The sequence below is a fragment of the Chiloscyllium punctatum genome, chromosome 2, assembly GCF_047496795.1.
Source record: "Chiloscyllium punctatum isolate Juve2018m chromosome 2, sChiPun1.3, whole genome shotgun sequence".
Lineage (NCBI taxonomy): Eukaryota > Metazoa > Chordata > Chondrichthyes > Orectolobiformes > Hemiscylliidae > Chiloscyllium > Chiloscyllium punctatum.
This window is the reverse complement of record NC_092740.1, coordinates 48,245,796-48,269,778: the sequence shown is the minus strand read 5'-3', so window position 1 is coordinate 48,269,778 and position 23,983 is coordinate 48,245,796. Positions and strand designations below refer to the sequence as shown.

Here is a 23,983-nt window from a genome sequence, read left to right as displayed (position 1 = left end):
ACATTTGACTAATAGTTTGGGAAGAACCAACTATAGGTATGAAAGGTGCCAGTTTGATTGTATATTAAGGTTTTACCATTACCTGGCATGTCCTACAGAACCACAAGGCATCCTTATGAAATCTTGACCAGTAAAAATTCTTATTTATCAATCCTTGCGTTTTCTGTATTCCTACATGCCCTGCCATGGGACTTTTACACATAGCCAACAATATCTCCTTATTATATCTGGACAACACCACGATCTGATGAACAAACATCCATTCTTTATTGTAGGTCTACACAATTTCTTTCAGCTGCTTAAAGTACAGTTCCAGATCAGCCGTGAGATCATTACCCTCCTACAGAATTCTGAATGAACAGATAAGGGAGAAATGAGACTCTCTAAAGGCCTTCAATCTAGAGACTTTGCAGAGTGCAAATGATGCTGTTGGAAATACATTCAGTTAAAGAGAAAAATTGTCAGTTTAATATTTCATCCAATAATATATTCAAAAATTATTTTAGTTGATGAAACTGAGAAAATATTTGGGGAAAATACTTAGGCATAGAGTTTAATGAATATGTAGATGAACATCTGAGGTATACTGTGCTGCAATGATCCCAGAAATATTCTGCTCAAAAGGTTGGAACCCGTATATTGATTCTGTAGCTTTACCATTTCATACAATCTGGAAGTCTAGCTTGACCCTGAATGAAGAACTGAAGAATCTATACTAGAACAATACTATTTATCCCTGTTGCTGGTTTGTCCCTGATTTAGAATAACATTCTAGAACATTAAATAGAGGGCTTTGAAACAGAATGAATTGTAAATGCCTCACCATTATTGCTAGCAAATTGAAACAAAACAATCTGTTGAAATGTATAACATTTTTCTTCATATTTTACAACAAAAGTCATAATTTAAGAAAGTGATGCAAGATATTGAAAGAACAATCCTTAAGTGTTTTTCATTTGAAAAAGGCTTTTTTAATCTAATTAATTGTTCTTTCTTTGTAATAATTTCCGTGAAGGTTCATCCAATAGTTCTCTTACGTTGTGTGAATAATCCACACCAGTTTCTATGATTTCAAGATCTTACACTAGATTTTGCAAATTAACTGATCGTGGCTGATAGGGATAGTGAGCAAAGTTGAGGGAGGTGCATGACAAAGTGAAGCCAGACATGTTATACCATTCACATGCAATTATAAGAAAGGACGCAAGATTCTGTACCATCTTAAGTTATTACCCTCTGCTAGCTAAGAACTTAGGGTTCGCTCATGAGAGAGAATGTGGTCATCTTGTCGGATTGTATTGTCTTCCTTTTTTTTGACTGCACAGAAATTCAATGTTTTCACATCAACACTTAATATTGTGATCCTGTCTATGTGCCAGTTTAGAAATAAATTTAGCTTATTGGTGCCAGAGAACAGCCTGTATGACAGGATGAAGGGCAATGGGTACCCACTAATGATTGAAGACTCACTATAATTCATTAAATAATACAAACATGTTGTGAAATATATGGACTTATTACACTGCAAAATTGTAATCACAATATTCCATTGTATCAAAGGAAAGTAGTCCCCAGACTTGAGATAAGAGCATTGGACACACTGTGATAGAAATGTTGTGTGGCATTGTTATATTCCCTGTCTGATATAGCGTCTTCAATAACACTAACAGTGTAATATATAAAGTCCATTGTCACCTATTAAAGGCTACCTTTCAAGATGAATTTCTGCTTCTCACCATGGATTTAATCTGATTATCAATATTCTCAGGTTAACCAGTTATCAAACAACACACTGGACAATTTGGATGCCAGGCTCATGCCCTCCTGCTCCTCAGATGCTGCCTGACCTGCTGTGCTTTTCCAGCACCACATTCTCAAATTTGGATGGAATATCTCATTTAGAGTATAGAGTCTGACAAAACAGCAAGCTTGATCCACTTTTGCTCTACAAATTCTTAACCTGAAAGAAAAGGATAACAAAAAAAGACAGAGGAGGAGCAGAAAGAAAAAAAAAGTAAAGATTACAGCCACTGTCATGACACTAAAAACAGGCAGACTTTGATAACAGAAGCCTGAACAAAATCTACTGCTGGATTTGGTTTTCCCTGATGTTCTTCAATGTGGTGCCTGAGATATCAAAATGGCCTCTTATTAGGCTCAATCCCAGCAAGTGAATTGAAAAATGCAAATTTTAAATGATTTCACTGCAGATTGTGCAAGAAGACACCTTGGTTTTGGAATTTAGAGAAACGATTTTTCTGTCACGCAGTTACACCAAAAAACATTGGTGTACACTTTCCATTATCTAATGTAAAATATCACTAGCTTTGCCATCCCCTCACATGACATCCAAACTCTGAGTTCTACACAATAAATAATGCTGTAAATTGAGTTTCAGGATTCACAAAGTTAAAAAGAAATTGGTTTCAATTTAAGCAATTGCAGTTTTAACCTAATGTCAGATTCTTTGGTGCTGAGAAACCTACTTTGATATTTTTAAGTAATATCTCATCATTTATTTCCAAATACATCTTATGCATGCTTTATTGTTTGATAAAATTTTAAAACACTAAAATGAACTCTATTGTGCGGAAATAGAATAAGATTGAATCTTTAATCTGGGTCAACTACTAAGGAGATTCAAGTTCCATTATTATGTGCTTCTAAGAACTGATTAGATACACCAGGTCATGCTTACTAAATTAATTTAATCTGTTATGCAAGACATTATGTGCAATGTCCTGTAATTTTAGTGAGCATATTTTCAAACTTTCCTCACAAATAGCTTAAACTAAGAAAATTATTAATTTGTGAACTTTATTTAGAATTTTTCTTCCAAAGGCATTAAACCTGTTGCATTATAATCCCTTCAACACTGGTTGCTCTGCACTGTCTTTCCAAAGTATTCATTATCCACATGCGAATGTCAGCAGGACATTCAGTTCTGGGCATTCTCACAGCAGCATCCAAGCAATCTATGATTTTCTGACTCCTGTCTTTAAATAACTGCACTGCATGAACTGTTCGAACATTAATTAGAGCCCCTGCCTGCTTCCAATAATTCAAAAAAGATTTACAAGCTAAAAAATTTTTAAATTGCCAAATAAATCAAAACAAATAATATAAATGGCATGACAATGTAGAAATTTACTGCTCAAATTTGTTCATTTGAACTACAAGTTAACAGGAGGACTTTCTAACTCCCAGAAATTCAAGGCTATATCTGATCTGATCTATTAATGCTGACGTTTCTTGTAGAATAAACAGAAATAGCAATTGAAAGTTTCCTCTCCTTCATATTATATGACAGTAAGAAATGGTGGGAAAATTTTGAATTTTAAAACATCAGACTCTTGATAAACATTTTAATGTATGAAATAAGAGCAGAAGTAAACCATCCAGCCCCTTCATTCAACAAGATCAGGACTGACTTGTTTGTGTTTCAAATCCACATTCCCATTCAACTGTAATGACCCTCAATTTTCGCTCCACAACAAGGATCTACCCATCTTGGTCTGAAAAATATTAAAATGACCCCACCTCTTCAAGTAGAGAGCTCCAAAGTTGCACAACATTGAGAGAAAAGATTACTCATCTCAGTAGGAAAGGATGACCCCTAATTTTAAGATAGTGTCCTCTAGAGAAACAAACTTATTGATGCTTAAGTGATTTGACAGGATAGATGCTGAGAGGTTGCTTCCTCTTGGGGAGAGTCAAAACCAGTAGGCATAATCCCAGAATAAGGAATCACGCATTTAAGACCGAGATGAGGAAGAACTTCTTCTCTCAGAGGGTAGTAAATCTGTGGAATTCTACCACAGAACACTATAGGCAGGATTATTACAAATATTCAAGGATAATATAGAGTGATTACTAATAAAATATTGGAATCAAAGGCTGTGGGAATAAGGTACGAAAGTGATTAGATTAGATTCCTTACAGTGTGGAAACAGGCCCTTCGGCCCAACCAGTCTACACTGGACCCTCCGAAGAGCAACCCACCCAGACCCATTTCCCTCTGACAAACGTACCTAACACGATGGGCAATTTAGCATAGCCAACTCACCTGACTTGCACATCTTTGGACTGTGGGAGGGAACCCAAGCAGACAAGGGGTAAATGTGCAAACTCCACACAGACAGTCGCCCAAGGTTAGAATCACACCTGGGACCCTGGTGCTGAGGTAGCAGCGCTAACCACTGAGCCACCGTGCCGCCCTGTTGAGGATTATCAGATCAACCATGATCTCATTGAACAGCAGAGTTGATTCAATGGGATGAATGACCTACTGTTGCTTTTACACCTTTTCAAATTCTGCACTGACCCACAGATAGAAAAATCCTTTCCATGTCCATCTTGTCAAGATTGTTCAAGAGCTCACACATTCCAACCGGTATATCAAATAACATTTTTGCAAATTTCTCCTCAAAAGCCTTAAATGACAGTTTCAGAATCTTATCATTGAGTGGCAAACTTATTCCCATGTGCTTGTATCACAGTAAAAACCCCAACTCACTATTTTGTATGCCACTTCCAATTGCCTCTCTTTTCCCAAGATGTAGGTCAGAGTGAGTCACAGGTAACCGCAGCTCACTGTGTTTATCCAGGCCATCAACCAACTGCTTCTTCACAATAAAGTCCCTGTAGTCTCTACAGTCACCATCCTCATCATCCCTTCATCTTTGCAAGTCAGCATCAGCAAACCAACAGCCTCAGCATATTTTGCTGCTCTTGGTCAAAAACATAACCAGTTCACCCATTCAACACTTCACTTTGGTATGCTCAGGGACACCTAGGACTTGAATGCTTCTGCCAAATCACATTGCAAGTAGGGACATGTATGTATCTCATGCATCCTAGGTGAAGACTCTAGGATGAAATTCAAAGTTCAGTGAAATAGTTGTCCTATTAGATTTAACTTTCCAAAATGCAGATTTCGGAAAGGTTCCTTTCAATTGGTTAAAAGCTACTGTAACTCAAAAAAAAAGGAGGGAGGTAGTAAACAAGAAACTACAGGCCAGCTAGATTAAGATTCTATCATAGGGAAAATGTTAGAGCTATTATTAAAGACATTAATTGTTAGAAGTTATTATTATTATCCAGTGTTCTGTTATGATTAGGCACAGCCACCATGGTTTTGTCAAAAAGACATTGTTTAACTAATTTTTGGTAGTTCTTTGAAGTAGTAACTTGCACTGTCAGTAAACGGGAACCAGTGGATGTATCATACATATTTTCCCAGAAAACAATGCGCCACATCAAAGATTAGCATGGGAGATTAGCAAAGATTAGCACAGTGTTGAGGTAACATATGAGCAAGGATAGAAGTGAGCTGAATAATAATCAGGGAATAGAAATAATGGGTCTTTTCAGGCTGGCAGAATGTCACAAGTGATATCGTGCCAAGGAAGTCAGTGCTGTTGCCTCAACTCTTTGCAGTTTATACAATTAATTTGGAATTAAAGGACTTAAGGAATGGTAGCTACATTTACTAGTGGCATAATGATTGGTAGGTAAAGCAGATGCAAACAGGACATAAGGAACCTATGAAGAGACATAGATAGGTTAAGTGAGTTGGTAAAGATCTGGCAAGTGAAGTATACGATGAGAAAATGTGAAATTATGATGTTGGCAGAAAGAGTAAAAGAATGACAACGATCTAAATGGTTAGAGGTTGTAGAGCTCTAAAATGCAAAGAGATCCTGGTGTCCTAATGTATGTATCACAGAAGGTTAGTATGCAGATACAGCAAGTAATCAGGAAAGCTAATAGTTTTCTTTGAGGGTAATTGAGTGTAAGAGAAAGGAGTTTAAACCTGGAGTAGACAGGGTATTGGCGAGACAAAATCTGGAACAATGGCGAACAGTACCAGTCACCATACCTAATGTAAATGCACTAAAGGCAGTTCAGAGAAGCTCTACTAGACTAATATCTGGAATGAATGGATTTGGCTATGAGGAAAGGCTAGGGGTGATTTAATTGAAACATAAGATCCTGAGGGGATTTGACTGGATTCATACCTAAAGGAGGTTTCTCTTGTGGGAGAATCTAGAACCAGAGATCTTAACTATAAGGGTCACCCCATTCATTTAGAGATGAGGAACAATGTTATGGTGTGTCCATCCTCAGCGCTATTCTTCACTCAAACTAAAATGTGGCGCAGTTTCATGGTGATGTTACAGGAATAATCCAATGAACAGGTCTTTAAATTCTACAGTGCTATTCTAAGGATTGATTTTTTTTAGGAATGTTGATAACAAAAACCACCTTGAAGATATCCAAGAGTCATAAAGAGACACACAGCTCACTTTAAACCATTTAGAAAAGAAATTCTAATTAATCCTACAGTTGACTTGGCCTTTATGTTTCTCCAGCTTCATACCAAAGTCATTAATTTTTAAACTGCTACTCAAAGTCACTCATATGTATCAAACTGCTAGTAATTCAAGAACTGTCACCACAGACGCAATGGGAGATCGGAGCCATGTTACATAGATGGAAATAGGCAGTTTTAGTGATGGTACTAATATAGGGTCAGAAGCTCATCTCAGAACAAAACAAGACAGCAAATGGAGAACAAATTGGCTTAATTTCACACTGCTGCTGAGTCAGGTGATAGGGGAGGGAGTTTGGAGCTGGGAAAGAATGAAAGGCATTTAATCTCCACAATCAGGATCATGAAGATTACCACTGACTAAACGTTTCACTGGACTAGTTTCACAGGTTACCTTGATTTCAGCCCAATTTGCCAATGAATTGCAACTATGTCCAGGAGCCCATGCTTCACCAGGGCAGTAATGGAGAATTTATTCCTGACTTTATTCCATTATGCTTCAGCATCTCAGGTCATTCTGGCATATGATCCTTTCAAAATATCCAAATCATTGATCTTTACTGAATTCTCCACAATGTAGACATAGAATTTAGGAGCAGCATGAAGGCTTAGCGCTCCTGCCTTATAGCACCAGGGACCTGGGAACGAATTCAGCTTTGCGTGGAGTTTGCACGTTCTCCCCATGTCTGTAAGGGATTATTTTGGGTGCTTCAATTTCTTCCCACAGTCCAAACATGTGCAGGTTAGATTAACAGGTGAAGCTAAATTACCCATACTGTGCAGGCTAAGCAGGTTAACCATGGTAAATGCAGGGTTACAGGTTGAGGAATAGGTCTAGGTGAGATGTTCTTTGGAGGGTCTGTACAGATTCAATGGCCTCTCTCTGCACTGTGGGAATTCCGACTAAGTACAGTGACCAAACCCATTTTATTGAAAAAGAAATATTGGTTTGGATACCACCAGGATTTCTTCAAATAACACCAAGATTGTTTCAGTTCAAAAACTGAAAGAACTGTGGCTGCTGGAAATCATAAACAGAAATTGCTGGAAAAACTCAGCAGGGTTTCTGGAAAAGGTTCACTGGACCAGACATGTGAACTCTCCACAGGTGCAGCCAGAACTGGGTTTTTCCAGCAATTTCTGTTTTTGTTTTACATTCACCCAAGTAGGTACCAAAGTCTTGGGTAGTACGGCGACTCAGTGGTTAGCATTGTGCTGTCAGTGCTGTCTCACAATGCCAGGGATCTGGGTTCAATTCCACCCTTGACTGGAGTTTGCATATTCTCTGTGTATACACAGGTGTCCTCCAAGTGATCAGGCTCCAAGGAGATGAAGGTTAGGTGGATTAGTTATGGGAAATAGGGTAGGTGGGTGAATGCTGTTCGGAGGGGCAGTGTAGATAACTAATTGAATGACCTGTTTCCACACTGTAGGGATTCTATAAGTCTTTGGTTCTGTTCCATGTCTTATCCAAAATCTAGCTCTGAGCGAAGGTTTTTCCTCAAACTTCATCTTAAAGCATGTTGACCAATTCTTCGAAAATAAAATGAAGGACACTTCAGTTGTGAGACCAGACCTCAGGTGATGGTGACTGATAGGGTTTGCCAGGTGGTTTGAGGGGATGCTGGGAGGGAGGGTCAGCTGAAAGATGAAGTTTGATTCAAACCTGCCATCAGGACCAGCTGGTCTCTGGGGTCTCAATAGTCACGTTTTGATCACAGCAAGGCTGAGTACTAAAAATGATATCTGGGAGCTGAAAGGTAGGATACCAGACACTTCCCAGGTCACCAGCCAATCAAAGCTTTGGAAATACATGACTCACAGACCATCAATGAAGTTACAGAATGTAGAATGATTCTTTTAAAAATGGAACGTTGATCGCTCTAACTTAAAGTTTTTTCCTATTATCAACATGCAGTGTTGATGAAGTGTTTACACCTGAAGGATCAACTGATTTTCCTCCCCAACACTTAATGAGCATTACACACAGTGTAAAAGCAATCTTATGTAAATGGCAATTTGTTTTGGTGTAATAAATGTAAGTAGGACCAGTGTTTCTGTATTTCTTTCTCAGCTTGACATACTTTATGAAATTTAAAAGTGTTATTAGCTTGCTACAGTTTAAGCATAAACCTATTCAAATTCATCATTCTGTTCATATCCAAATGATTTTCTAAAGCATACAATTGAAGCTGTATGCACAGAATTTCTACAAATAATCAGTTACAATTTAAATAAATGAAAGGTGTGCAGTCACCACACTCTCTCATATTTGAAGTGGACACGCATTTATTTTCTATTCTCATTCACAGATTCAAGTATTTTTTTAAAAAAACTTCAATATTAAAAACTTACCTGAATAAAACCTTTGAAGAAGTATCTTGCTTTCAGAAAACAACCTAATTAATACTGTTACTTGCATTCAAAGAAATTTTAAACACTTATGTTTTCATAGCACTTTGCATAACCATAGATGCCTCAAAGCACTTTAAAGCCAACGAAGGGCTTGTGAAATATAGGCACTTTCCTAACATAGGAAGCACAGCAACCAATAAGTAATCTGAAAATTCCCATAAACAGCAAAGTAGCAATGACCAGATAATCTCATTATTGTGATGTTGATTAAAGGATAAATATTCGCCAGGACACGGGATAACTCTTCTGCTTTCTATCAAAATAGTGCCATAGGATCTAATGCAGCCACCTGAGCAGGCAAATAGGACTTATGCCTCATCTTAAAGATGGCACATCTGACAGTGTAGTATTACTTCAATACTATCAAGCACATTTGAAACCCAGATGCTTTTCTTTTCTTGCCCAATAATGTGAATATAGGGTGATAAGTTTGCAGAGGACACCAAAATTGGTGGGGTAGTGGTCAGCGAAGATTACCTCAAAGTACAACAGGGTCTTGATGGGTTGGGGAAATGGGCTGAGGAGTGACAGACAGAGTTTAAAATTTAGATAAATATGAGGTGCTGCATTTTTGCAAGGCAAACCAGGACAGGACTTGTACAGTTAACAGTAAGGTCCTGGAGAGCATTGCTGAACAAATAAGCCTTGGGGGTGCAGGTTCGTAGTTCCCTGAAAGCAAAGTCATAGGTGGACAGAATAGTGAAAAGGCACAAAAACAGAAATTGGGAAAAGCTCAACAGGTCTGGCAACAACAGTGTAAAGAAATCAGAGTTAACATTTTGGGTCAAATGATCCTCCCTCAGAGCTGAAGGCGGCGTTTGGTACATTTGCCTTTATTGATCAGTGTATTGAGTATGAGTTAGGAGGTCATGTTGCAGCTGTACAGGACATTGATTAGGCCATTTTTGGAATATTGCATTCAATTCTGGTCTCCTTGCTTCATGTTGTGAAACTTGAAAGGGTTCAGAAAAGATTTACATGCGTGTTTCCAGGATTGGAGTGTTTGAGCTATAGGAGAGTCTAAATAGGCTGGGGCTATTTTCTCTGGAGCACTGGGAACTGAGGGGTGACCTTCTAGAAGTTTATAAAATCACGAGTAAAAATCACAACACCAGGTCCAACAGGTTTAATTGGAATCATGAGTAGAATAGATAGAGTGAATAGTCAAGGTCTTTTCCCAAGAGTAGGGGAGTCCAAAACTAGTGGGCATAGGTTTAAGGTGAGTGGGGAAAGATCTAAAAGGGACCTAAGGGCAACTTTTTCATGCAGAAGTTGGTATTTGTATGGAATGAGCTGCTAGAGGATGTGGTGGATACTGGCACAATTACAACATTTAATAGACATCAAATGGGTAAATTAATAGGAAGGATTTAGAGGGATATAAGCCAAATGCTAGCAAATGGGATATCATTAATTTAGAATATCTGGTTGGCATAGAAGAGTTGTACCAACGTGTCTGTTTCCCTGTTATATATCTCTATGACTATGATTAGCAATCCAATTGGAGTTTTCGAACAAAATTCAACAATGCTCAGTCATGTTCTGACGTGGTTATAAATTTTCAGATTAAATGGATTTAAAATTTATAACATAGGATTGTGGCACCTGAATTCAACTTTTATATTATTATCAATATTACCAGACACTTCTCATACATACAGCAACCAGAAAGACCACAGAGGAAGAAAATGCTTGTGTACATACAATGGAGAAACAACATGAAAGTACCATTTGATTTTTCCAAAAGATCATAAGAGCACTCTGGGGAACACACTCCAGCTTCAACAGAGAAAAGGCAAATCCATCAGACTGAGAGAAGGGGAAATACACGAAAAGGATACTTGTCAAAGGCATTCATATGATAGCATGGATAAGCAGAAAGCGGAGTTTTAGTCATTTCTTTCAAAATCTGTTTTGATTTTGAAACTGTATTGATAATGGGAGGGGTGGGTGAATCAAAAAGAGTCATCCAAAGGATCACTCTTTGATTTTCATAAAAGCATGGTTGTTATAGTTCAGCCAACTAAAGTATTTAGAAAATGTTTATCTTACAAGTTAATAGAAACACATTCTTAACACAGATGTAATATTAGCGAGTTTTGAGAAGATTTGTAGCTCAGGTTGAGGTTCTGCATGTACGTTTGCTTACTGAGCTGGAAAGTTCATTTTTAGACTTTTCGTCACCATACTAGGTAACCTGATCAGTGAGCCTCCGGTGAAGCACTGGTGTTAGCAACCAGTTTTCTATTTATGCGTTTAGGTTTCCTTGGGTTGGTGATGTCAGTTCCTGTTCTTTTACTCAGAAGGTGGTAAATGAGGTCCAAGTCAATGTGTTTTTTGATAGAATGCATGCTTCTAGGAATTCTTGTGTCTCTCTGTTTTGGCTTGCCCAAGAATGGATGTGTTGTCCCAGTTGAAGTGGCATTCTTCCTCATCCATATGTAAGGATACTAGTGAGAGTGGGTCATGTCTTTTTGTAGCTAGTTCACCTTCATGTATCCTAGTGGCTAGTTTTCTGCCTGTTTGTCCAATGGAGTGTTTGTTATAGTTCTGGTAAAGTTATTTTGTAAATGACATTAGGTTTTGCTTGTTGTCTGTATGGGGTCTTTCAAGTTCATTAGCTGCTGTTTTAGTGTGTTGGTGGGTTTGTGGGCTACCATGACACCTTTGTCATCACTAAACATAAATTAAGAGGAAAATTTCAAGACCATCAATAACATCTTTATTGGCATAAAATTCACTAAAGAGAAGGACAACAAACTGCCATTCCTAGATGTCACAGCAGAGCAAACAGCTAATGGGGAACTTCAAACCAGCGTCTACAGGAAAACAACACATACAGACCAAATATTGAACTACAGAAGTAATCATCCCAACACACAAATGAAGCTGATTAGAACATTATTTCAATGAGCCACCACACACTGCAGCACAGAGGAACTATGAAGAGCAGAGGAAAATCACCTACACAGCATATTCAAAAATAAAACAGGTACCCAATGAACGCAGTCCACCGATTTCTCAGAAACAAACCCAAACAAGCAGACAAATCGCGTCCAGAAACCCGAGCCATTCTCCCCTTCAAAGGCATCTCGGAAATGACTGCCAGACTATTCAAACCCCTTGGCATCATGGTAGCCCACAAACCCACCAACACACTAAAACAGCAGCTAATGAACTTGAAAGACACCATACAGACAACAAGCAAAACTAAATATCATTCACAAAATACTGTGCAAGAACTGTAACAAACACTACATTGGACAATTAGGCAGAAAACTAGCCACCAGGATACACGAACATCGACTAGCCACAAAACGACATGACCCTCTCTCACTAGTAACCTTACATACAGATGAGGAGGGACACCACTTCAACTAGGACAACACATGCACCCCCAGGCAAGCAAAATTGAGACACACAAGAATTCCTAGAAGTATTGCATTCCAACTGGAACGCTATCAACAACCACATCAACTTGGACCCCATTTACCACTCTGAGAAAAAGAACAGGAACTGGCCACACCACAGGAACTGACATCACCAACCCAAGGAAACCTAAACACAAATAGAAAGCAGATCACTAACACCAGTGCTTCACCAGAGGCTCACTGATAATGTTACCTAGTATGGTGACAAGACGTCTGAAAAGGAATTTTCCAGCTCAGCCAGCAAATGTACATACATAGATGTAATATGCTGTTTACGATGATAACATGTATTAAATTAATGACAGTAAAATAGTAGGTGTAGGAGTATCATATTAGTGAATCGGGAGTCTATTTCCTACTATGAATAATATCATTTAATACACCTAAGCAAATTATATTTACACAGTGAATTTGACAGGAATGTTTAGCAAGTATAACAAAACTATAAGATCCATTTAGTAAAATAGATTTTCATTGGGTTTTCCCCCAATAAATGGGCCATTTAAGTTAATCAGGTATTGTATATCCTTTGAAGCTTCCCATGTCTTAGAGACACTTTTTGCTCAATAGAATGCAAAAGACTAAGCAGCTTCAAAAGGAAAAGATGTTGGTGATTAAATGGTAAATATGTCACAAACACAAGGACATGTCGGAATTAGTTCCCAGCTGTGGGAAGATGAGGTGGAAATCCTAAATATGCTCATAATATTAATACAGACTAATTTGTCTGTAACACCTAGACTTTTGATACCAATTTTGACCAAAAGAATGTCAGTCCTTAAAATAACTAAAATGTAAGCATGATTTGGAGATGCTGGTGTTGAACTGGGGTGTACAAAAGTTAAAAATCATAACACCAGGTTATAGTCAAACAGGTTTAATTGGAAGCACACAAGCTTTTGGAGCATCGCTCCTTCATCAGGTGATAGTGGAGGGCTCAATCCTAACACACAGAATTTATAACAAAAATTTACAGTGCGATGTAACTGAAATTATACATTGAAAAATTAATTGTCTGTTAAGTCTTTCATCTGTTTGAATACAGTGATAGTTTCACTTCTTTCATGTGTAAATCACAAAACCTTTTTTTTAAAAGAAGTTGCATTCTCAGGTTAGCTGTTAACAATGGCGATGGCTAGACAATATGTTGAAGGTGTTAGCCCCCTGTGTTCTCTGTCTATGCCATGATGTTTAGATTGACTAATATAAAAAGTGAGATAACGGAGTTTTGCATGAATTCATACAGTTTTTGAGCTCAGAGTTCTACATGACGGAATGGGACTATTTGGCGTCGATAATTTGGCCCCACCGTTTTGGCTCGAAATTGTTTTGGTGCTCATTACATTGGCCCTGAGCTGTTTTGGCACCAATACATACAGATAACCATCATGTGAAAATTGGTTTGTCTCTCTTGTTTAGAATGTTTTCAGCCATTTCTGGTATGGGCTCTACAAGAAAATAGAAAGAAAAGTTTTATTACAGCTTTCCAGTGTGAAGGCAGAAGGGCTTAAGTATCATCAAGGCAGTAGATGACTATAAACAATTGTTAAAATGAGAAAATGATTACAAAATGAGATTTGAATCTACAGCGGGTCATTACAGCTTTGACTATCAACTCTTGCTAGTTGAGAAAATTACATCGGGTCGTTAGTCATCCTCTCTTCTTTAACCAAGACTTTTTTTTAAATTCCGAATTGGTGCCAAAACAGCGCAGCAAAGTAATGAGCGCCAAAACAGTTTAGAGCCAAAATGGCGGGGCCAAATGATTAGCACCAAAAGGGCGGCACCAGAATGTATTCGACCCCTAAATGAATGCATGCAGTTTTTGAGCAAAGTGCAATGTAACCCTGCAAGTACAAATTCACCCCACAAAATATGTGTGTGCATGTGGGTCTCTGTGTGTCTGTGTGTCTGTGTTGGGGGTTGGGGGTTGGGGGTTGGGGGTGAGAGAAAGTTTGCGCGTGTGTGTAGTGAGTGTAGAGTGTCTTAAGTCTGTGAGGGGATGCATGTGTGAGTGTGGGAGTGTTTGTCTGTACGGGTGTGTGTGTGTGTGTGTGTGTGTGTCTGTGTGCGCATCTGTGTGTGTGTGTATAGTGCAATGGTGATCACCTGTAATGTGACATGAACCCAAGGTCCCGGTTGAGGCCCTCCCTATGGATACCGAACTTAGCTATCAGCCTCTGCTCGGCCACTTTTCGCTGCTGCCTGTCCCGAAGTCCGCCTTGGAGGATGGTCACCCGAAGGTCTGAGGTCGAATGTCCTGAACCTTCGGGTAACCATCCTCCAAGGCGGACTTTGGGACAGGCAGCAGCGAAAAGTGGCCGAGCAGAGGCTGATAGCTAAGTTCGGTATCCATAGGGAGGGCCTCAACTGGGACCTTGGGTTCATGTCACATTACAGGTGATCACCATTACACTACACACATACACAGACCCATATATATTTTGTGAGGTGAATTTGTACTTGTAAGGTGTCATTGTACTTCGCTCAAAAACTGCATGAATTCACGTAAAACTCCGTTATCTCACTTTTTAGATTAGAATCAATCTAAACATCATGGCATAGACAGAGAACATGGGGGCTAACACCTTCAACATATTGTCTAGCTATCACCCATTGTTAACAGCTAACCTAAGAATGCAACTTTTTAAAAAAAGGTTTTGTGATTTACACATGAAAGAAGTGAAACTATCATAGTATTCAAAACAGATGAAAGGCTTAACAGACAATCAATTTTTCAATGTATAATTTCAGTTACATCACATTGAATTTTTGCTACAAATTCTGTGTGTTAGAATTGAGCCCTTCACTATCACCTGATGAAGGAGCGGTGCTCCGAAAGCTAGTGTGCTTCCAATTAAAGCTGTTTGACTACAACCTGGTGTTGTGTGATTTTTAAAATGCAAGCAATGTTTATCTTTGCAAATTGCTATGGACCCATTGATATATTCTCTGGTGATACGTTAAGCTCACTCAGGGAATCCCAAGTTGCCCTTGCAACATGTACTTTTACATGTATAATGTAGTCTGGAAATGTAGATAGTAATGGGGTGCCTTAATGTCCTTTCCATTACAAGGCTGATAGCAATCATTCCCACCCTTGCTGTCTGTCATACATTGGAAGTATTTACAGATTCATATTCAACCTATTCTACCATTTTATTTGCACATCTCCCATGGCCATCAAGCCCATATCCTGGGGGGAAATTGAAACCTGGAGCTTCTGGCCCAGAGGCAAGGATGCTACCATCTACTCCACAAGATATCCTGATCTATCCTGTATTAGCAAAAATTAAAATTAAACTCACCATGTTAACATTTTCCCAAGGAAAATGTCAGCAAACACAGTACCTTGCAGAATAACACACGGCATATTAACGTTTGGAGCCCTATTACATTAGGGCCGCTCAAAATACTGCAGCATTCCTATATGTTCTCCATAATTCCTTAAGGTAACAATTGCTGACATGCAAAATATGGTCCAATTAACATGAATACAAAATTATGCAATGCTATGTCTTATCTTTGTGCTGGTAGGCACTGTAACAAAAATGTAAGAGTATTAATTAGTGGAAAACCACCGAGGCGGAATATTTTCACAGGAGTGTTTTTCTCTTTCCTAGCACTAAAGATAGGTCAGGTGGTACACACACATTTCTATTTATAAATTGTGTTTGACTGTAGGGCAAATGACATAACTCCGCTACGTTTTGTTGTTTGTTTGTATGCGTGTGTGTTCAAATGATAGGCGCAGAGCCAGTCTGGGACTCTCGCGTGGTGCCTTTGACCCTCAAAGTTTAAGGTGACAACCGAGTGATTACTCTCATTGTCTCAAGTATACTCTGCTGAAGCAAACGGAGGCGTTCAAAATAAAAGGAGATATCTCGAAACTTAATTTTTGGATTGCTTCCACAAAGTCTTCTGAAGTATTTTGTAACGAAGACAGGATATCTCTTAACCAGATTCCATAAAATACCCTTACTTGTACTGAGATAATATGCACTCATCACCGCCTGTTTCCAACGCAAATTGTCACGAAATGTTTCGGGAGAGAATTGGATTTCACGCTGAATTAACATTCTGTATTAGTTGCGGAAGAAGAAACCGAGTGCGCCTTATTTCCAATCTGTCTGGTGAACAAGTGTCACCTGAAGTGGTAAACGGGATTGAAATAAATATTTTCAAAAGAGAAGCAATACTTGAGCAATTTTCTTTTAAAAGACGGAGTAAGTTACTCAGTCCTCCCTAAGAGACTGTCCCACGTGCATGTTAATGGGGTCTTTCAAAACCACCTTCCTTAAAAATACAAGCAGACTTATGAAAGAGGAAACCATGATATACAGCAGAGGACTAAGGTGCTGTTAACTATCCTTTTCTAAAGTCCACTTCTTGAGTCCTCGTCCTGATAACTCCAGCTTTGACCTTTTGTCGCCCTATTAGCTCTATTTAAACCGTAAAATGTCGTCTGCATCGGTGTGAATCTTGTAAACAGTAATGTTCCATTCCTAAAGGAACATTCTTTCACCATTCTGTCCATGTTTAAAGCGCTAGGATTGCGAATGAAGTGTTGCTAACTGCCTAGCGATGTTCAGCTTTGAACACGTGCCGTTCATTCAATGTCGCCGTCTGAACGCAGAGTGGGCGCGCTTTCTCAGGCAGTGGCAATGTTTAATCCCAGGAGGTGCTCGCTCCATTTGATCATTAATAAGTGGCTAAAAGTTGTTTTTCAGGAGTGGCTTTTCAGCGAAGCTGCAGGGTCTCCTGAGATAGCAACAGGCATGAGGGGCGCACAGTTACTGCAAGGTCTGCCCAGGTTACACGCCGGACCTCATACTCTTTACAAGACTATAACAGGGAGGGTCTAGATCGTATTAACAGTCACGTGAGTTTTACTGAGCGAGGTCACATTTATTGGTACTTTTAAATCACAGCAAATGGCTTGTACTGTTAAATTTCCCCTTCACAAGTGACAGCTGCAACAACTAATGGACAGCCACGGCTGGTTACTGAGGCTGGCTGACAGATAATCTAGGCTGAAGGTGTGCAGGATTTCCCACCTCACGGTCTCATACCTGTTTCTCCAGCGTCTCCTTGCCCATTGGCGGTGGCTTGGGGGACGGGACCCTCTCACAAGTGCAGCCTTCGATCAGATAAATCCCCGAGGGTCTGCTACTCTGCTCGTTCTCAAAGTAGAAGAGCACATTCTGGTAGAGAGCGAACCACTTGTCTTGCCACTTGCTGTTGTCCGCTGTCTTCTTGCTCAGGTAGCCGCGTTTCGTCCCCTCTTTCCGCGCAATCAGAGCCAAATACATAGCGTGCCCCTCATTCAACCTGATGCTTTTCTGCATTTTCCGTCTGACTGGCGCGTTAAGATTGTTTTTGCTGGGGGGTGGGGGGTGGAAGGGAAAGGAGGGATGGTTATTTAAAGGGAGAAGGGGGTGGGTGAGGGTTAGAGGAGGAAACAACTTTTGATATTATTGTCTCCCCTCAGGAACCCCAGCCACCCGGCTTAGACAGAAACCCATTAGCCCCCAAAGTCAGCAACACAGAAAGAAACTTAGGCAGGCGAGCAGCCGCTGCTCTGCTCAAAGTCTGCACACAGAGCCGGAGCGAGAGGGGCCAGGCATTGGGATCCAGCAGCAAACTCCGAACTGAGTGCAGACACACGGCCATCCAGAGGGAGAACGCGGCTGGTGAGCAAAGGGAACAGACGGTAAAGAGGGAATCACGTGGGAGAGATCAGCTGGAATCGGCTTTGACACCGATTTAAAGAGGCACGACCCCGTGTGGCTGGCTGTTGCTGTCAGAGCGAGTCAGCCAGCACCATCTCCCTCCCAGTGTCAGTCAGACCAGGACAAGTCCACACATCCTCCCCCCTCATCCCCTCCCAGTGTCAGTCAGACCAGGACAGGTCCACACATCCTACCCCCACCCCCAGCCCCTCCCAGTGTCAGTCAGACCAGGACAGGTCCACACATCCTACCCCCACCCCAAGCCCCTCCCAATGTCAGTCAGACCAGGACAGGTCCAAACATCCTCCTGCCCCCAGCCCCTCCAATCCCTCTATACCTTCTTCCACCATGACCAGGGCCTCCAAGCCTTCCGGTTCTTTCTCTCCCGATGTCCCCAATGGTACCCTTCCATCAACACTCCCATTCGTTTGGCCGGACTGGTCCTCACCCTTAACAATTTCTCCTTCGAATCCTCCCACTTCCTCCAAAGGGGTAGCCATGGGCACACATATGGGCCCCAGCTATGCCTGTCTCTTTGTTGGCTATGTATAACAGTCCATCTTCCATAATTACACTGGCACCACTTCCTCTGTTACATTGATGACTGCATTGGCGCCATCTCGTGCACCCGCAAGGAGGGTGAGCAATTCATCAACTTCACCAACACATTCCACCCTGATCTTAAATTTACCTGGACCATCTCTGACACCTCCCTCCCCTTCCTGGACCTCTCCATCTCCATTAATGACGACCGACTTGACACTGACATTTTTTACAAACCCACCGACTCCCACAGCTACCTGGATTACACCTCTTCCTACCCTACCTCCTGCAAAAATGCCATCCCGTATTCCCAATTCCTCCACCGTATCTGCTCCCAGGAGGACCAGTTCCACACAGAACACACCAGATGGCTTCCTTCTTTAGAGACCGTAATTTCCCTTCCCACATGGTTAAAGATGCCCTCCAATGCATCTCATCCACATCCCCCACCTCTGCCCTCAGACCCCACCCCTCCAACCGTAACAAGGAGAACCCCCCGGTGCTCACCTTCCACCCTACCAACCTTCGCATAAACCAAATCATCCACCGACATTTCTGCCACCTCCAAACGGACCCCACCACCAGGGATATATTTCCCTCCCCACCCCTTTCCGCCTTCCGCAAAGACCGTTCCCTCCGTGACTACCTGGTCAGGTCCACACCCCCCAACAACCCATCTTCCCATCCTGGCACCTTCCCCTGCCACCACAGGAATTGCAAAACCTGCACCCACACCTCCTCCCTCACCTCCATCCAAGGCCCCAAAGGAGCCTTCCACGTCCATCAAAGTTTTACCTGCTCATCCACTAATATCATTTATTGTATCTTTTATACACATCTTTTATTTATTATATACAATAAATGATATTGGTGGGTGAGCGGGTAAAACTTTGATCCCAATGCGGTCTCCTCTACATTGGGGAGACTGGACGCCTCCTAGCAGAGTGCTTTAGGGAACATCTCTGGGACAACCGCACCAATCAACCACACTGCCCTGTGGCCCAACATTTCAACTCCCCCTCACACTCAGCTGAGGACATGGAGGTCCTGGGCCTCCTTCACTGCCGCTCCCTCACCACCCGACACCTGGAGGAAGAACGCCTCATCTTCCGCCTCGGAACACTTCAACCCCAGGGCATCAATGTGGACTTCAACAGTTTCTTCATTTCCCCTTCCCCCATCTCACCCCAGTTCCAAACTTCCAGCTCAGCACTGTCCCCATGACTTGTCCTACCTGCCTATCTTCCTTTCTACCTATCCACTCCAACCTCCTCTCTGACCTATCATCTTCATCCCACCCCCATTCACCCCTTGTACTCTTTGCTACCTTCCCCCACCCTCCTCCCCCACTCACCTATTGTACTCTGTGCTCTTTCTCCCCACCCTCTCCCTCTCCATCTCCCTCTCATTTATCTCTCCACCCTGCAGGCACTCTGCCTGTATTCCTGATGAATGGTTTTTGCCCAAAATGTCGATTTTCCTGCTCCTCGGATGCTGTCTGAACTGCTGTGCTTTTCCAGCACCACTCTAATCCAGAATCTGGTTTCCAGCATCTGCAGTCATTGTTTTTACCCAGCCCCTCCCAGTGTCAGTCAGACCAGGACAGGTCCACACAGCGTCCTTCCCCCAGCCTGCCCTCTCCTATCCTCAGGCTGCAGTTTTCCTTGCTCACTCCCTCCACCCATTCACCCCTTCAGTACTTGGCTTCTTTCGTTGTTCGTTGGCAAGTTTTGAGGCGCCTGTCATTCCCCGTACCTTGTACGATCTGTGTAACTGCACAAGATAAAAATGACAGACCAATAATCTGTTTTGAACGTGTTTTCGGCTGAAATCCGACTTATTTTTTTCAAATGATTGATTTCCCCTCTGAGAAGCTCGTTCAACAAGTGATTTTTAGAATCGCATCACTCGGAGAAAGGTTGTCTCCTCGGGTTTTGTTTTTGCTTTAGTTAGTATCTGTAAAATGCCAAACTATATTTCTGAGAAACGCGCTAAGGGATATCACCCAGCGGAGCAAGCCGTTTTAAAATTCCACATTTTAAACCGCGTGCTAGTTACAAAAATTCAGCGTTAGCATTCGGATCGCTGGAAGTGACTGGATGAAACTGACTTTCCAGTCACTCCTATTGGGCTGATGAACAGAATTGGAAATTGCCGTCAGGAGGCGCACTTGTGTCCTTATAATCGGCACTGCGTGCTGGGGCCCCAGCAACCGAGACTGGATTGTCACTGACCGCCCCGTTAGAATGGTGCCACTGGGCTCCTTTCAGATTTTGATCCAGCCACAGTGAGCTGACAGAGTTTCAAGTCAGGATGCTGTGAAACTTGGAGGGGAACTGACAGTCCCCACGTATCTGCTGCCCTTGCCTTCCTGGTTGGGAGAGGACACAGGTTTGGAACGTGCTTTCTAAGAAACCTTGGTGAATTTTTAAAAAAAAAACTGCGGTTGCTGGGAGTCAGAAACAAACAAATTGCTGGGAAAAACTCAGCAAGTCTGAAAGCAGAGTTAACCTTTCTTGTCCATTTATCAGAAATGCATATTTTGGATGGTGCACTGTTACTGCTGTCTCATAGATCAAGAGAGTGAATGTTGAAGGTGGTGGATGGGGTGCTGATTAAGCAGACTACTTTGACCTGGACGGTGTTGAGTTTCTTGAATGTTATGAGATCTCCACTCAGCCAGGCAAATGGACTGTATTCCAACTAATTCCTAAATTGTGTCTTGTAAATAGATGATGGAGAGGCAGGCACTGGGGAAACAGGAGATGCATTACTGCAGAATTCCTTGCTTCTGATCTGGTCTTGTAGCCACAATGTTGATGTGGCTGGTCCAGTTCAGTTTCTGGTCAGGTGTAATCCCCACAGTATTAATAAGTGAAGATTCAGTGATGGGAATGTCAGTGGATGTCAAGTGGTGATGGTTGGATTTTCCCATGTATTATGTAGACATTACTTGTAACTTAAATGACACAAATGTTACTTACCAATTCTCAGCCCAAGCCTGGATATTGTCCAGGTCTACTGGTTCAGTATTTGAAGCGTTGGAAATAGAACTGAACATTATGCAAACACAATTAAATGTTCCCACTTCTGACCTTATGATGGAGGGAATGTGACTGATGAAGCAGCTGAAAATGGTTGTATCTATGACACTACCCTGAGAAACTGTTTAGGGCTGTTGTCGTGCAGTTGTAGTGTCCCTACCTCTGAGCCAAGAGACCCAGATTCAAGTCCCACCTGCTCCAGACGTGTGCAATAATATCTCTGAACACGTTCATTTAAAAAAAAGCTACCCTGAGAAACTCGTGCTGTGATGACCCACAACAACTACAATCACCTTGTGCCAGGTATGATTCAAACCAGGGGAGACTTTTCATCCCGATTTCCATTGCTCCCAGTTTTGCTAAAGTGACTTGACACTTGGTCAAATATAGCCTTATTGTCAAGAGCAGGCACTCTCACCACATCGCTGGAGTTCAGCTCTTTTCTCCATAGACAGACCAACAATTTAATTAGGTCAGGAGCTAAATGGTTTAGCAGAGCCCAAACTAATTGTCAGTAAGCAGGATATTGCAGAGTAAGTGCTGCTTGATAACACTATCGCCTTCCATTATTGATGACTGAGAGTAGACTGATGGGATGGTAATTGACTGGGTTGGATATGTCCTGTTTATTGTGGACAGGACGTGCTGAGGCAAATTTCCACTGCAACAATTTGATTGGAGCATGGCTAATTCTGAAGGACAATATCTTTAGTACTATGCCCAGATTGTTTTGTGAGCCCACAGCTTTTGCAGTATCCAGCACCTTCTGCATTTTTTGGTATCACATAGTGAATCAAATCGGTTAAAGATTGGCATCTGTGATGCTGGGGATCTCAAGAGATGGCTGAGACTAATTATCAACTTAGCTGAAGACAGATACAACTACTGTACATCATTCTTGATTTTTGTGCTGAGAGGCTGGGCTGTTTCATCATAGAGGATGGCATCATTTGTAGAGCAGCCTTCTCCTGTTAGTTGTTTGTCAATCACAATTCATGACTGGATGTGGCAGAGCTTCAACAGACGTATTGGTTGTGAGATTGCTTTACCTTATGTATTGCATGCTGCCTCCACTGTTTGGGATGCAAATAGTCCTTTACCTTGTAACTTCATCATAGTGACACCTGAGTTTTTGACATGTCTGGTGCTGTCTTCCTGCATTCTTTGAACCAGGGTTGATCTCCTGGCTTTATGGTAAGGGTAGAGTAGGGAATGTGCCAAAGTTACAGGTTTCTCGGTTGTGGTTGAATCTAATCTATCATAATGGTCATGCCAGACAATTCATCCTCAATGTAAAGAAGTGGGTCCTCTTTTGTTTGTCATTTATATAAATGATTTGGATGAGAATATAGAAGGCATGGTTAGTAAGTTCGCAGATGACACCAAAATTGGTGGCACAGTAGACCGTTAATAAGGTTTACTAAGATTACAAAGGAATCTTGATCAAATGGGACAATGGGCTGAAAAATGGCAGACTAAGTTCAATCTGGATAAATATGAGATATTGCATTTTAATACAACAAACAATGGAAGGCTTATACAATTAATTGTAGGGCCTTGCATAATGTTGTAGAACAAAAGGACCTAGGGGTGCACGTACATAATTCTGTGAAGTTTGCATTTCTTACAGACAGGGTGGGTAAAAGGTTATTTGGCATGCTTGTCTTCATTGCTCAGTTCTTGATTGTGGGAATTGAGAAGACATATTGAGGTTTTACAGGACATTGATGAGACCTCTTCTGGAATATTGTGTCCAGTTCTGGTCACCCATTCACAGGAAAGATATTATTAGCTGGAGATGGTTCAGAAGATATGTACCAGGATGTTACCAGGTATGGAAGGTTTGAGTTATAAAGGAACGCTGAATAGGTTGGCACTTTTTCAGTGGAGTGTAGGAGGTTGAGAGGTGACCTGATAGAGTTTATAAAATAATGAGAGGTCATAGAGTTAATGATGGTTGTCTTTTTCCTAGAATGGGGGATTTCAAGACTAGGAGACACATTTTTAAGTTGAAAGAAGAGAGGTTTAAAAAGACATGCACAAATGTTTTACTCAGAGAGTGGTTTGCATGTGGACTGAGCTTCCTGAGGAAGTGGTGGATGCAGGTACAATTATAACATTTAAAAGATATTTGGATAATTTCATGATTAGGAAAGGTTTAGAGGGATTTGTTCCTAGAGCAAGCAGGTAGGACTAGGTTTGTTTGGGATTATGTTCAGCATGGACTGGTTGGACTGAAGAGTCTACTTCCGTGCTGAGTCTAAGCGACTTCACAACAACATGATCACGCTTAATAATACTGTCACTGACGGTTGAATCGGTGACAGATTGGAGAGAACATGGTTAACTAGGTATTTCTGGATTAGTGATGCTGGAAGAGCACAGCAGTTCAGGCAGCATTCAATGAGCTTCAAAATCGACGCTTCGGGCAAAAGCCCTTCCTGATGAAGGGCTTTTGCCCGAAACATCGATTTCGAAGCTCCT

General features: G+C 41.2%; 1 protein-coding gene across 2 annotated transcripts in view; it reads right to left on the bottom strand.

Annotated features, from left to right (window-relative positions):
- Positions 1-17,901, bottom strand: part of rasgrf2b (Ras protein-specific guanine nucleotide-releasing factor 2b) — a 230,526-nt gene extending 212,625 nt beyond the window's left edge. For both annotated transcript variants that reach the window (XM_072582334.1, XM_072582343.1), the window contains exon 1: positions 17,253-17,901. In XM_072582334.1, the coding sequence (XP_072438435.1) occupies positions 17,253-17,528 (276 nt within the window). In that variant the 5' untranslated portion in view covers positions 17,529-17,901. The remainder of the gene's footprint in view (positions 1-17,252) is intronic.
- Between the last annotated feature and the right edge of the window lie 6,082 nt (positions 17,902-23,983).